The following is a 15895-nucleotide window of genomic DNA, read 5'->3' as shown; positions in this document are numbered from 1 at the left end:
GAGAAATTAGAAACCCAAATTCTAAATGTTGGCACTGGATTCTGACTGCAGTCCTGTCCCCGAGGTGTCCACAGTCACACACCTCCTACACTTAGGCATACAATTGCAGTCAGGTTACGGAGACTTGACAAGTCACCACCGTGCCTCTTTGCATGGAGTCTCTTAGCCTAACCAAATGATGTGGTAAAATGCAGTTCTATAAGCCACTCACATCAGATAAAAGACAGACCTGAAGCTGCTTTGCTTTGCTTTGCTGACATCAAAACTGCTGAAACCTGCCTTTCTACTTCTGCCTGTTAATGACATTCAAACCCGAGCGCACAGAAATGAAACGTTTCAAATACAGCTGGGAAACGCGTTCACTGACCTGCAGGTGGACACAATCCAGGAGCTCTTGCAGTGTTTTGGGCTTGGTCCTTTTGCTTCCTCTGTGCAGCTTTACCTTTCTGGGTGCTGCTTCCTCTTCCAAGATAATATCCACGTAAATGAACTTGAAGTTTCCTACTTTGTTGTTTAGCATGCCTGTCCATATGCCCATGGGGGTTTTACAGATGATATCTATAATGTCTCCTTTCTAGAACAATAAAAAAAAGCACACCACTGCTTACACATCTGGTTTGTTATATGTAGCTTTTCCTTTATGGACCAAAACCAGCACAGACAGCACAGGATCTTAACTAGTCAGCGTGAAGTAACTTTTTAAAATTACCTAGATTTAGCTCTTTTGCTTTTATGAAATCCCAGCAAAATAATTACAGAAAATGGAGTTAGTCCTTATCTCCAAACCTTTGCAAAGGAGACGTGAGCATAAGCAGCCCCGCTCACCATTTTTGTGCTCCGCTTGGTCCCTGAAAAGGCATAGGTTTGCATCAGCAATCAACTTTTGCCATGGATAGTGGGCATAGCTTTGGCAAAAAGCAAGGGAACACTGTGAGGTTATTTTCCAAATATGTGCCAAACCATTTACACAGTAATCTTATTGTCCAGCTTCTCAAGGGTCTTCAAAAACTGATAGTTGAGCTATGTGAAAGGTGGACTCTTACCCATTTTACAGTAAAAAACACTGGCTACATTTCTCAAAGGCAATAAAGAACATTTAACTCCCTTAATATCTTCCTGTCTGTCCTTCCCAAAGGACTGAGAAATTTTCCCACTACTATTGATGAAACTGACTGAGAAAATAGTGGAAGGTGCCTTGGCAGAGAGATCGAAAGGCTTCAGCTCTCCACACTTGTGCATTCACTCACAAATGTGAGTGCAAAAAAAGAGTGACAACACAGCTACTTCAAGAGGGTTTTTTGGTAAAGGTGTTCACAGCCACGCTGTGGGAACCAAGGTCTCAGCTCAGCAAAACAGTCACTCTGAGTAATTCTCATAGTAGAAAGGCTCCCTTGTAAGTCATACCCCCTACACAACTTGCTCCCGTGACCTCAGAATTGAGTCCCCTCTTCTGGGCAGGTACCACGGAACTTATAAAAATTATGAAAGTCTTTAAAGAGTTATCCAACAAATCCCCAGGTACACACTTCTTTGGCATTCTGTTGCAAAGTTAAAAATCCAACTCAGTTTGTTAAAATATCTGTGAACAACTCCAAGACTTTCAAATCTTTTCTGATCTGGTCAAGAAACTGCAAGTAAAGTGGTCACCCTAGTTTTGGTACAAACACAATTATGAAATTGATTGTGTTCCAGTGACCTGGTTTTGTTAGAATATGGAGCTCAGAGCTATGAGCATGTTTAAAATGGAAACTAAACAAACATTTGTTTAAAGCTCTATAAGCACACATATTACTCTGCACACTCATGGAGGCTCAGGAACTTCAGAAGTGGATGCAGATCAGTATTAGGCAGTGGCTCTAAGCCAAGCAGAAGATGCACTTTGAATTCAGATTCAGGGTACTGAAATTTTGTGAGATAAATTTAGGGGATTTCAACCCTAAGTATTAGTTTATAATTCTAAAATACACCACCCCAGTGACTAAAAACGAAACCTGTGTGAGCCACCAGACATTTTCTGGTTTGTGACCAGTTAAACTGTTTTGAAAGAAATGCCCTAGGTGTGGGTGGAAGCGGAGGGCAAGTGGTGAAGACTGCAAGTACTGGCCGAGCAATGGCTGTAATGTAGGCCAGAGAGGGAGAGAGGGAGACTGCAGTGAGATACAGATCAGGATTTTGACAAAAATAAAACACTGTGAAGAAGAGGAGAAGATGCTGAAGTGTGAATATAATCTGGATATGAAGGTGTTTACAAAGACGGAAAAGAAAGAAGTCCAGATTACAGACATGAGTAGTCTGAATGATGATGATGTTGAATGTATTTGTGCATGGAAGAAGAAACGGGCTGGGCTTTTTTAGTAATGTTCAACTAGGCCCATGTCTGGAGCTCCTTTTTCTCACTCACATAGCCTGGACGCCCCTGCCATGTTGTCAGGGCCAAAGAAAATTCATAGTTCAAAGGTACATTTAAAGAAAACTTAATAGAAAGGTGAACTCTTTTCATTAAAGACAATGGGTGCCACTGAGCTTTTGGTATATCATAATTGTGACTGAAAAAGCTGGGGAGGCAACATCACATCCCATGAGACTCAAGTTTTTCTTCCTCTAGACCTAGTATGGGGGAAGCAATATGTATTTTAGCCTGAGGAAAGCTGTGGTATCCAGGTAGATACCACAGTGAGGTACCTACCTGCAGTCTATGCCTTAAAAAGCCCTTAGTGGCAGTTGGCTTTGCAGCATTGCCTGAACTAAGTACTTATAGAACCATTGCAAAACCTGATTGGTCTTGCTCTTAGAGTGTTACACATGCTTAATGGTTAAAAATGCATTGGTAAACATACTCTTCACATGTAAACAAAGTCCCCTTGGTATGGAAAAGAAGAAATCCTGGTGGTTGTCTTACCTTGATTTTTAGAGAGTCGGTGTCATAAGGACTTGGCGTGAAGTCTGTGTGAACTTTGGCTCGACCGCAGAAGGGCCCACTGTAAGGGACTTCGTCATCAAACCGGAGGCTGTCCCTGTTGCTTGTTCCATCTGAGCAGCTGGTCACCCCACCTTAAAGAGAGTCAAGTTGAGAGATCTCCTGCACCAAATGCCCAGACATGCAATCCTGCACAGTAGCCAAGAGGAAAGTGTTCAAAAGCACAGAATTAGAAAAAGAGTGTACTCTGTGTGATTTTGACACATTCCAGGAAAAATACATTCAATAAAAGGCATACTACAAGAGACTGAAGAAAATAAGTAGGACACCTTTCATTAACATCTTCTCTACAATAATCTTTTTCTGGTGATGATACTAATAGACTACACATTTTGCTTACAGAGTTTTTGAAATATTACCTCTGCAGATTAATAAAATGTACTCTAAAAGTGCAATTTAGGGAATTAATTCTGCTGAACTTCTCCTGTTTATTCAGAGAAATGAAAACAAGTACTGTAGAAGTTATTTTATTTCATTACAGAGCTAGCTGAAACATCAAAGGAACCTGCACTGCAGAGGGAAATTTTAATCTTATCAACATTTCTGCCTGTCATTTTATCCAAGTCGAGCAATAAAATATCGGCAGAGTAATTCAAGCAAATTTGAGCAAGCTCTGCAATATCCCATCCAAATATGTTTTTAGATAAGAGCAGCAGTGTGTTGGAAGTAAACTCCCATATACAATTTTCACAAATCATATCATAGAAAATGATCATAAAAATGGTTTTGTTTGAGGTGATTGCTAAAGTGCACAGCTCCATCTCAGGGCCAGATTAACTACTTAGTGCAAATGGTCTGGACTGCAGCTCGAGTCCCCACTTAAGGCTCACATGGTACCTGCAGTGATGGCACAGGAATGTCATCATGGACAGCTGTGGCCTGCTGCCCAGCAGATGTCCACAGCAGAGCAGCGGATAGAGAGGTGGAGGCAAACTCCACTTCTCATCAGAGATTCATCTGCCCTCCGACTGAGACTACCCTGTTGAGGGAGGATTTTCAGTGGATTTGCGGAGAAGCAGACTGTGTCTCTCTGCATCATGACCTGAAGCCACCAGGTCAGGCCCCCATCACCCATCATCTCAGAGAGACCTTTCCCTTTGTCTGCCTCACACCTGCAGAGCGAAGGATGAACTCACAGCCGCTGCCCCCAGAGAGGATGCTTGTGTGGCTGCACCCAGTGATTGCAGCCCTATAGGTGCCAGCACCATAGCAGTGGTAACCCCCAAAAACATTTATGGCATATGTACCAGCAAAATCTCCTATAATCCATGTTATTTTTTTACTGCAGTTAATATTTCCCCTCTTAACACTCAGCTGATTTCTGGAGGGAGGTATATCTACCATAGCTGCCACCCATTTAATCAAATTACACTTTTGTCTGCCAGACTGAAGAGCTCTCTACTATCACATTTTTGACCACCAGCTCTGATACCTCAGACTTAAACAATAACAATATTGATCCAGTGATTGAATAAGAAGTATGGATATCTTGTACTTACTAGATGAGCTCTGGCCACTGTTCAGACTATAGAGACTTTCCATAGAGTCACTGGCTTTTAGGGAGACCTTCTCAGTGTGTATTCCACCACCAGGATCACTGTCATCTTTTCCTTCTTCATTCTTTAACAGAAAAATCAGATGTTAACTACCAGGAGATGTACTTTAAACAAACATTTGGTTTTTTCTTGTAAATCATCATTGGAGATGAACTTGTCATTACACTTTATTAAGAACCACTCTATAAAAGGAAGTGTTTTACAAGTTGATGCCTGGTACTAAGGATGACCAGCACCACCCATAGCACCTTATGATCTTGGAGAAATCCCCTGTCTCCTCTCTGCCCCACTTACTTCATTCCACTCCTGCTCAAGCAGCTAAACTGATTCTCCATCTCAGAAAACTGCAGTAAACCACAGCAGTGACAAAGGCTTGTAATGGGAAATTCTCAGGTACCCAGATAAGCTGTTTTTTCTGATTGTTTCAGAGGAGGAAATATAAGTTTAATTCTGAAAGCACATGGTGAAGTGCTAGCTGATGCAGCTGTGTTTTGCATTGAACTTCTGAAAATCATGGGTGCTTGGTGGCAGGCTGGCACCCAATCCAGGGCGTTCTGGAGACAGCTTGTACACATGTACAACATCGGTGTGTTCTAGCACCATGCTCACCACATTGCCCGACCTACACATTGGCCTCAAAATCCAGTGCATTTCAGAATTAACAGATGTGTGTTTCTCTCACAAAATCTAATGGTGTATGAAATTGGCCCCCTGAGTTTATAATATTAAATCACACCTCAGGAATCACAGCCTATTCAAAACAATAAGATCCATATTTCAATCACAGGTAAGCTAGGGTCGATGTAACAACTAAATGAAATAATGATGAGCTTTCAAAGGAAGGAATTTCTTCAGCAGATTTCATCACATTGTCAATGTGCGTGATATTCTGATGCACCTGAAACATCCTGCAGTACTTAGGATATTACGTTATATTTGGGGAAATATTAATTATTCATCTGTTGGCTGATGAAGTCAAGCAAAGACGACAGTGCATGTATGAAGTAGAGACCCATACAGGTACCTATAAGGCGTAGCATTGAAATGGAAGACTATATTGGTTTTCAACAAGGACAGTGCTTATTACACCAGTCAGCAGCATAACCCATAGATTAATCAGTGGGCCAGTATTGATTGTCATTATCTCCTGCAGGAATGAAGATTATGCTACATGTGTGTCCAATCAGATGATTCATTGAATTTCTGTCATGTGAATCGTTGCTGTAAATGTGCAGAAGGTAAATGTTGAAATTCTGATTTTTCTTTCTTATAATATAAAAATCATGAATTGCAACCTCTCAAATTTTAGCAAAAAATGCAAACTAAACTAATGAAATAGGAATCTTTGTCTTTGACCTCCAAAAACTGTCTCAAGACATCCTGTGAAACACTATTTTGTACTTGTGAAGTTTCTTACTTATTTTCCCTACTTATTTGATATTGACACATGTGTGAGACAGGATGCAGACTAGCTAGATTTTTTAGGATGATTAAGTATGACAAGTCCTTTTTCCTTTTTTTTTTTTTTTAATTTGGAACTCACTGACACAACATATTGAGAAAACAGGGTTCGAAGTGTGTGAAACATTGTATGTTTTTTATGTTTAATAAAGATATGTTCACTAAGATTAGATAAGATAAAAGCAGATAAGGCATATGACTTGTCATGCTCTAGGATGCTGGCTGACCTCTACAAAATGGACTTTGGAAATAATTCTTGTACTGAAAGAAAAATTCTTCTAATTAAGCATTTTGTACAAGTTGAGTATCAGACTGCTGATGGGGTTCGTCCGATACTCCCTTGTGTCCACATTAGGAGATTTTTTTGTGGTGCTTATACAAATGTTCCTTGATGACAAAGCAAAATTCAATGATGTAAAATTCCTATGCCTATCTTGGGCTCTTGCTGTGTGATGCTTTAATTGTATATGTGCATGTGTGAGTACATTAACATGCACATAAAAGAAAGGGTACATATTGAAAGCTGTTCTAATTCAGTATGTGTTACCATGTTTTTATGGATTGTCGTAACTAATGACAATTGAACCATGAACAGGAAAAATGCACTTAACATTTTTACTTCACATTTACTGTCATCAAACACGAGATTCTTAACCTATATTTACCATCTCCTCAGAGAGTGCCTTGATGTACTTTTTACCCATCTTTTTCTTCATGGTAAGGGAAATGGCTCTCATCTTCTTACCCAAACTTCCTCCATTATTTGCTGCTTTAGTTTGTACTGCATCTCCAATGTCACTTATAGTCTCCAACTCACATATCTGATTTGAAATAAAAGAGTAAGCAACAACTCACCATGAAAATGAAATTTAGTGTAGTGGAATAGGAATTACAGAAAAATATTAACGACACCAATGCATTTAGGATGACAAAAGTAAATCATAGCCATTTTCCTGGGGAATCATGTACCTAAACAGGTTTGCAGCACACCACCGTATGTGTGAATAACAGAAAGAAAATATATTTTATGCTAGAAAATGTTGTTTCCCATTGTTTATTGTCCTTAATCCAAACAAGAATTGAGGGGGTTTATGCAGGTTCTTGAGAATAAAAACGACACATCTGTGGGTTGCATACACATCCCAGTTACTTTGGGCGTGCACCAACCAGAAGTGCACTTCAGTCTTTTTGAAAAATTGTTTCTAATCTTCCCATCAAAGTACCAAAGTTTAGGTGTGATTCTCTTGTTCATTTTGGCAGCGGCTCAGTCACCCAGACAGATGTAAGTACACAAGCAGAGTTCTCACCAGTGTAAAATTTACACAAAAGTTTCCCAATGTTTTAGCATAACTGTCGTGGGAAAGTGAACCGAAGAAAGTAAAACTGTGTTATACAGACCTCAGCTCCATCATCTGCCTTTGATATCGAGTGATGCCTGAAACGGTCAAAGCTTCCAAAGCTGCTTGTGCGCTGTAAAAAAAGAGAAGACAAACCTTGACTCACTGATGATGTTTTGGTCTGTTATTAAGACTTAAATACAACTGTCAAGTCACCTGTTTGTGTTAAAAATTCCTCCCAGATCAGTGGACTGTGAACTGCTACATCCAGCTAGAAACAAACTAGGAGGTGACTATAGGGGAAAAAAATTTTGACTGTACAGCCAGAAGCAGAAAAATGAGTAAGAGAACCAATACTGCTTCAAATACTAACTAGATCATGGATATGATTGAGTTCTTCTACATCAGTTTCACATTAATTATACACAGGTATCTATGAGTTACTTCTAGGTAAGATTGCTGTCTGTCAGCTTAGAAAAAAAGCTGTTTCCATAAATGTTATATGAGCTATAGAGTTGGTTATGGTGGTGTCAACTGTGGCAATTTATACAGTTCACTTTTGCAGCTGGGGAGACTGTTTACGGTTCTTTGCCAACAGGAATCAGCAAGGACGGCCGAGGATTATGAATACATTTTTTCCAAAATGCGTATGTTGCAGAGAGAGTAAGTAACAGAATAATCAGGCAGGCCCTGTGTTTTCTTCCCAATCCCCCAATCTGAAAATCTGATTTTTAAACATACATGGGTACAATTTTTCCCTGTGCCACAACACATAAGAAAGGCTGCATCACCTCAGCTGTGCATTAAGAGACCGTGAATGGCTTGCTTTTACTTCCTTCTAATTTTCACCCTTTCTGTGTGTGGATAATTGATGTGGCAAGGAGGGAAGTGGCACAGCGGGTTTTTGCAAGAGAGGTCACACGGAAATACCTGCCAGACATGCCCAGGCAAAACTGTCTGACACTGCACTGCCCATGGTGGCAAACTGCATCAAATTGGCATTGATAACAGGTCAGAAGCCCCTTTAAGTGTGGCCCTAATAACAAGCCAGAATTTGGACGTTTCTCAACTCTACAGTGTATTTAAGAGCTTGTTTTTATATCTTCACCAATACTCAAAGCTAAATCCAGAAAGACTCCTTTTTTTAAAGTTCTTCACTCTTCCATAGTAAATGAAAGTCTTTTAATGCAGTATCAGATTTCTTGAAGCAGGGTTTACTGTTATATACTATGCAACATCATCTTAGTATATTTCTGAGTATTCAAAATCCCCTCTGGAGAGAAAAGACACATAAGAGATTTCAGACTACCTGGTTACAGGTTTTCCTGTATTTATTCACCCATTTACCTTGCCCACATGATTTCAGCCAAACCAGTTCCTTGCTCCATTGCCGCCTTCCCCCCAAGCCACACGAGCCATCTTTTCATCTCCCCCCAGGTTTCTAAAGCACCCATCGTGCCCCCTTCCCCTGGCATCTCCAGCTACCTCCTTTCGCTCTCCATCCAGGAATGCCACCAGCCTCAGAAGGGCCTGAGGGCTCCTGGCTCTGCTCTACCATTACACCTTTCAATCTTCTCTGCCAGGTAAGGGTTTTCATGAGGTAGGCTTCGAGGCAACTGAGATAGACCATCCTTTGGGCAACAAAAGAGGAGGAGAAAAGGACTGGTTTAATGGCCGGCCCCATTGCCTGCCTTCGCGTTGCAGACACGCTTAATGCCGACATGAACCTGCTTCCAGAGAAGCCAAGGAGAAATCTCTCGCTGATGGTAAGGGGAGCAGAGCTGCCCAAACAGCGAGTGCTGCAGGGAATACCACCCTTGCTAGGCTCATCCTCCAGTTCCCTACCCAGGCGGCAGGGTTAGTAACGCTGCAGGAGTGCTGTCCTCTGGGAAGCTGGAAAACCAAAGACCTGCTTGAGCCAAGACCTAAGTAACGGTTTCAGCTGCTGGCAAGTTTCTGAGTGCTGGTACAGCCCTGTGCCTGTTCTGCCCACAGCTACCAAGCTGCTGTTTGCTGCTCTGTCTCCTTACGCTCTCCTTTCCTGGCAGCAGTTAGTCCTCTGTGGGACTTCTCGGTAACAGTGTCAGGATCCTGATGCCGCACAGGGTGGCGAGGTGGTATTCAGGCTTTGCAACCGTGATCTTAAGGAAGGACTTCATCAAAATGATACCAGCTATGCGAGCACACACATGCTCCCCTGTGTGTTTCCATCCAGGAAGGACCCCATCTTATTCTGTCCCTGCTCATAAATCACAGGGTCACTATCCATATTAGCTCCTTTATCTCTTACACACAGTCACTTTTAAACTAAAAATAGTTTGCAGAGAGAAAAAAAATACGACAAAGAAAAGCTACGGGAAACCATGAAAACACTTTGCGTTAAAGTCTCCATTTGAGAAGAAGTAAATCAGCATCCCCTGGAACACAACTGAAAATAAAAGCTCCTTGCTGTTTCATTTCCCTGTTTTCCCACACTTATTTATTAACCAGCTCTGCTCCCCCCCCCCCCCCCAAAAAAAAAAAAAGAATGTGGACATAGCAGTGGGAGAGGCCTGAGCACAGCCAGATGGAAGAGGAAAGTGTACCCACTTTTTGGGTCCATGTTCTAAGCACTGCAGCTTAAGAGAAAAAGAAATAACATAATTTTTTTCACTACATTTCTGGGCACAGCTAACCTAAAAAATATTTCCAGCCAAAGGTTATTTGAAGAAGCTGACCCAGATTTGTGAATATTTTTGGACAAGTAAAATGACATTTACTATTCACTGCAGGAAAAAAAAAAAAGAAAAAATCACACAGCTCTCCTCTTAATTGATTGTAATCTCTCAGAAAATCTCTGTTGGCTAAACATTGTGGTTTATTTGTTTGTTTTTACCTTGTGAAATTGAAAAGGACAATGTGGATTGTACACTTTAATTTTATCTAAAATTCCCATAAAGAACTTTTCTATTAAGTAGATGAACAATATCCTGTGACAAGGGGTTAGCTCAATAGTATGATATAAAAACACAGCCCCAAGGATTATGGTTCTATTAGACAGGATTAACACCTTTCACTGGCTTGTCAACACAGCCAAATGTGCCCTGCAGCACAGAGCAGGAGGGATAGAAAGAGGGAGGCTGGGATTCACAGCAATATTAGGAAAGTATAAAATAGTCTCACACAGCGATCTCTAAACATACACTGACCTTTCTGTTGCATTCAATCACTTCAAGATGTCTAGAAGGAATAACTGTATATTAAAGTGCAGATGTGCTGCAAATACTTTAAAAGGAACAAGAGGAAAAACATTGTTTATTGTTGGTCTTACCTATAAACAGCTTGAGCACAGGGAAATCAGTTATTCTTTTTTGACCCTTGAAACAACCTTATATCCTACATGTGCAGAAGCCTTGGGCTATTTTGTAGTGTACTTCAATGTTGCTTCATCCCTATTAAATATTAATAAGGGTTACAGGATGATTTCCACTATTCTAGATAATGGTCTTGTTGCACTGGAGAGCACTAAATAGGGCTGCTTCAGCAATTCTTTATACTAACTTTTTCCATTAAGTAATCAATAGCTACCACCTTTTAAAAATGTATTCAACCCCATTATACTGATAACGAAAAGCAGATTTAGGAGCTCTGGGCTGCAAAGGGAACAGGACTATTACTTTCAGTAGTGTCAGTCACTGCATTAGCGTCAGGGAACACCTACTTTGTGAAGATATGGACAGGCCTTATTTCCAGGTGAAGGGAAGCTTTTAAAGTAAATGCAAAGCTACTAGGAGAAAATATGCTATTGACTTTTGATACCAGGATTCAGCATCCTATAAAGTTAAGTGATTTTTCTGGCTGGATTCGTGCAAGAGCTAGCAATGGATACGTTAAGCAAATACAAATTTGCTCAGTAAAATCTAATGGAGGCATGGGCAGGGGAGAAACACTTTTATTTTCCCACACAAGGACCGATCAAATAATTTCTACAAATCAACGCATTAACTTTCATCCCTTCCCCTTCGGTATACAAAATTAGCAGAATAGAAAATATCAAAGATATTTTTCAGTATTTTATTCCATCTTTTCCTATATCTTCAATTCTCTGAAATCCAGGAATTTTAAATAATCATTTTAAAGGCGTAAGTGCTATGTAATTGCTGTTTATTTTAATTTGGACAGTCTGCAGTTGGTGATCTGGTGTGTCTGTAAATAGCCTGTCATTTTTCCCCAGAAAATGGTATGGTATACAAATAGAAAAACAACGAGAAGAGGTTCTGCAATCCATGTCTTTCTGTTACAGAACATCCTTCACTTGTAGGGCATACCATAGAGGAAGTCAGTTAGTTCTTATGATAAACTAGTCAGAGATTCTCCATGTCTAAAGACAACCTTTGAGCCAAAACTGACAGCAGTTATCCTGCTAAATACTCATAATGGGTGATATTTATCTCATATTTTCCTTTGGACAATTCCCACTGCTCAGAGATCTGGTTCCCTGCTGTGAGAAATTCTGGCCCTTTATGTTTTGCTTCAAGTCCTTTTCAAAATAGCTTTTAAGTCCAGCATGATGTAATGGCTTTGCGCTGACCCTCTCGCACAAGTAAATCTCTTCAATTTCCTCCATGTATTTTCATTTTTAGCTTCCATTCATCTTTAGACTACCCAGACCATGTAAGCAGTATAGGGGCAAATGCAGTCACTGGGAGTAACAAAAAAGGAGCTCAGCATGTTGCCCAATTTTCTCGCCTGCCACAGACACTTGTACTCTTCCCTCTCTCCTCAGAAGAAGCTGCAGCAGCTGCCAAGGGGACAGTCTGTGCTTGCTGCTTTGATTGATGGAGATAAGTGGAGCTCAGGATTTGCTTCATTTCTTCTATTCTCTGATGCTCCTAGTCCCTTCAGAAGGAGGAGACTACTCTGAGAATGAAATTAAGAGTTACCAAAGTAGGGATGAATACTGCCACTCTGCTAGCTTATCTTATTGCATAGGTAATCAAAGAAATTGTCTCCTACTTTCCCAGAAGGCAAGATAGGAATTTTTATCTTTTGGGATATTCTGTGAAAAAAAACACCACCACAACAACCCCCCCCTCACTTCTGTATAAAGAATGAGAATTTGCATACAAAATTCAGTAACTCTCCAAAGAGTAATAGAGAACCAAAAAAGAGAAGACTTCTCTACCTCAGGGATTTTTTCCTATTTACACGTTAGTTACACATGTAGAACTTCTGACCACTAACCAAGCTATTAATATAACTTTATAGCCCACACGAAACATGGCCTAAACCTTGTACTTCGCCAGTCAAAAGCAATAAAAAAGATACAGCTTGTTCTTGCTAACTCAAATAGGGCAATCGACTGAAATGGCATTTTTAACTGGTTTAAAAATGACTCTATAAAAGACTGGTTGTTATCATGGTCTGGTATTCAGTAACTGCATGGAGGTGGGAAGAGAGGGGAGCAAAGTGGTCTTTGAACAAAAGTGCTACCATGAAGCATCAGAGCACACACCCTAATTTTAAGGATGGAAAATGACTGAAAAAGAAAAGCGGTGTAAAGTAATGAGTTAATCATACTTAACACTCCTCCAGGTCAACAAACTTCTCTCTCCAAAGTAAACACTGGGTGGCTGTTTTATCAGTACCTCTATCTGGTACCAGCCTCAGTCTTTCAAGCCTGAACCAATGCTGACACAAAGCACGTAGTTGCTGATAACCCAGCCCGCACGTCAGAATTTCCACTAGAAACTTGGTTCTCGAGTGCTTTCAAAGGGCACCTCGCACGGGGCAGGCACCAATGCAGCTGAGAGCAAGGGGGAAGCTACCGTTTGTGAAGTTAAACAAGGGCAGGATGGTTTGCAAGGTCTGTAAGTCTTCCTCAGGAAGAGGCGAGCCACGTAGGAAGTCCGAGCAAAAAGGCAACTTCATCTGGCAAAAAATGTGCTGTGTTGATTAAAAAGTTTGTGAGGAACTAAATAAGGAAGCAATTTAAGAAACGCCGATCTTAACACTAAGAAAGTTTTTTGCAACTGAGTGTTGCAAAATGTGCGGGGGGGGGAGGGATCTGACTCCTCTTCCTTCAAATGTGCATTGACCCTGAATTTTGAGCACCGTTGTTCCTGCCCAGTTGCTGCAGAGCACTCTCAGTTCCCAGTGAGAAAAGTCACTCCAAGTGCTCCTCTGGCAGTCTGTCCAATCTGGGGAGTGTGCACACAGGTATTTGCAATAATTATGTAATTAAGCCTTTATTATTTATATGACATTTAATTAAAAGTGACTTTCAGTGGCACACAAAACCATGAAAAGAAAATGACTTTAAAAGAAGGTTAAGGATGTGTGACAAACTCAGAGGAGCTATGAAAATGACACTTAAGGACTTGGCATGATGTGCACTTCTACCTCCCTAGTATCCTTTTTTACCCTTCATTTACACATGGGCAGAAACATCGAGGGACAAGCCTGGAAATCCACCCTCCACAGACCTGTGACTGCAGTAAAGGGGAGCGCTGTCTGAGTAAAGACTGGTTACACACTACGTAAGCATTGCAGGCTTTGATCTTTAATCTCTTAAATACCAACATCTTTCCTCTCCTGAAACTTTCTCCTCTCAGAACCAGATGAATTCAGAGATAAATTCTCATATTTTAAAACCGAATCACCTTGCTTCAATTAAAGTCCTTTCCCTGCTTACTTATACAGCACGATTTTATTAATGCTGTGTATTACCTAGGTCCTGACCTTGCAGGGTTCAGCTGGATTTCTTGTGCGAGAGAAATGACTCACATGTGTGTTTGCAGGCTTGAAGTCAAGATGAAAATACATGTGCCCAAAGACGAGCTGAGAAGCATGCAGCCCCCCAGGGCTCAGTTTTAAAAGGACCCCCATACCTGTCCAGCAGACACGGAGTGGGGCAGCCAGCGTACTCCCCCGGAGGAGGTGGCTACGCGACTGCCATGCCAGCTCCCATGCCAGAGCAGAAGCGGCGATAAGGAGCCTACGGCCTCGGTGTGCTATACATAGAAGGCACGCAGAATAGCACGGGGAGACACAGCATGCCCGAGGGCTTTGCTGTTCCTTTCGGCAAGCCTGAGAAGCGGCCACAGCTGCTGACTGCAGCACACTCGCCTGCCCACCCCAGAGCAGAGCAGCAGGGGATAGGCAGAAAATACTCCTGCCTGGTATGACGGTGTTTTGGTCAGAGCCCCTGCGACTCGGCTGTTGCACCACAGCCATACCAGACCCTTAACAGCGGTTATTTCGATGGCAGCCAGAGCCTCCTTGCCTATCATAACGTTTCGTTTGTGCATGACATGGGACCTGGTCCTGCTCCCAGGGAGTCACCGAGAATGAAAGGCAGCTTCTGCATTCCTTGCTAGGGAGAGGCACGTTTTCAGTGGAAGGTGTTCCTTCAAATGACCTTCCAGAGGGAAACAGGACTAAAAAATAACCTCTAAGTCACAGTTAAATTTGACCATCCCAAAGGCTCATTTGTTTTTTCTGAAGAGTAAGCAAACTTTAGAAAACCCTTATACCAGTTTTACTGCTGTCCTGCAGTCTTACCCTTGACAACAGGTAATGACCAACAATAAGCTAATTCTAAGAAACTTGGGGGAGGGGGGGGGAAGAGAGTTAGTTTTTATTACTTTTAAATGAGTGTTTGATACATCATGTTGGTTCACCTGATTAATGTTCACAGCAAACTCAGCCATTGGAGTTGTAATGTTTCTGCAAGCTTCCCTACAGCAAAGCTTAGCCATTAATTCAGTGGCATATGTCAGCTCAGCAGAGCAAGGTCACTCTTCTCTTTCAAGGGGAACCTTTTTAGAAATAATAAAACTGACAGAAAGTTCTTTTTTGCATGCTTTATGTCACCTGAGGTTGAGGGCTGCAGTTAATATCACAGTGCTTATAAACATTCCCATCTTCGGCAGTCTCCAACCCCACTGGGCTTTTGGAACCTCAACTTTTTTTTTTTTTTAAAGTAATATAGTGACAGCTTTATGTGGGGCAGATATACAGTATGTAATCCTAAATGAGTAAAAAATGAGTAAAAAATGAACAAATCTTTTCTTAGGCATTTTAAAGGAGAAATTTTGGAAGGCACTAAGAGACTGCTGATACTGCAGTATGCATTTAGGATGTTAGTGCTCAGAGAAAAAGATGTAAGATTAGGGACTTTGTCTCCATCGATGCTTGCACCTTTGGCTAAAAGGGAGGAAATTTTAAAATACTACTGGTCCACCTTGCTTCCATTTCACTGTTAACTGATACTGAAGGCTGAAAATCTGTATAGGCATGTGATGTAAAGAGAACACAAATTTAATTGATCTATTTATGGAGTAATTTTGAACTTGTAATAAATGAAGATGTGTTAGTCATCTGCTATGATAACTAATTGTGACTGGAACTTATTTATCAGGATACAAATATTACGGAACATGATGAACAAACTAACTAGCTGAAGAATAAGATCCAAACAATAGGCCAATTTTTTCCCCCTCATTATCTTCCTTCAGACATCCTGACTACACTTGATTAATGAATCCATAGTGAGATTAGCTGAAATTGCCTTAATGGAGATG

The 15895-nt window shown here is 41.1% G+C and overlaps 1 protein-coding gene across 5 annotated transcripts in view; it reads right to left on the bottom strand.

The window, feature by feature from the left end:
- The window catches only part of SAMSN1 (SAM domain, SH3 domain and nuclear localization signals 1), a 123265-nt gene that overhangs the window by 10985 nt on the left and 96385 nt on the right, over positions 1-15895 (bottom strand). For 4 of the 5 annotated variants that reach the window (XM_052794109.1, XM_052794108.1, XM_052794110.1 and 1 more), the window contains 5 exons: positions 7393-7464; positions 6660-6815; positions 4477-4597; positions 2900-3051; positions 368-574 (listed from right to left, as the gene is read on the bottom strand). In XM_052794109.1, the coding sequence (XP_052650069.1) occupies positions 368-574; positions 2900-3051; positions 4477-4597; positions 6660-6815; positions 7393-7464 (708 nt within the window). Of the gene's footprint in view, positions 1-367; positions 575-2899; positions 3052-4476; positions 4598-6659; positions 6816-7392; positions 7465-10641; positions 10661-15895 lie in introns of those variants that run through there. The other variant, XM_052794112.1, reaches the window with a different exon arrangement.

Source organism: Harpia harpyja, chromosome 8 (assembly GCF_026419915.1).
Source record: "Harpia harpyja isolate bHarHar1 chromosome 8, bHarHar1 primary haplotype, whole genome shotgun sequence".
NCBI classification, from domain to species: Eukaryota; Metazoa; Chordata; class Aves; order Accipitriformes; family Accipitridae; genus Harpia; species Harpia harpyja.
Note: the sequence above shows the minus strand (reverse complement) of the source record. Positions and strands in the feature narration are given on the sequence as shown.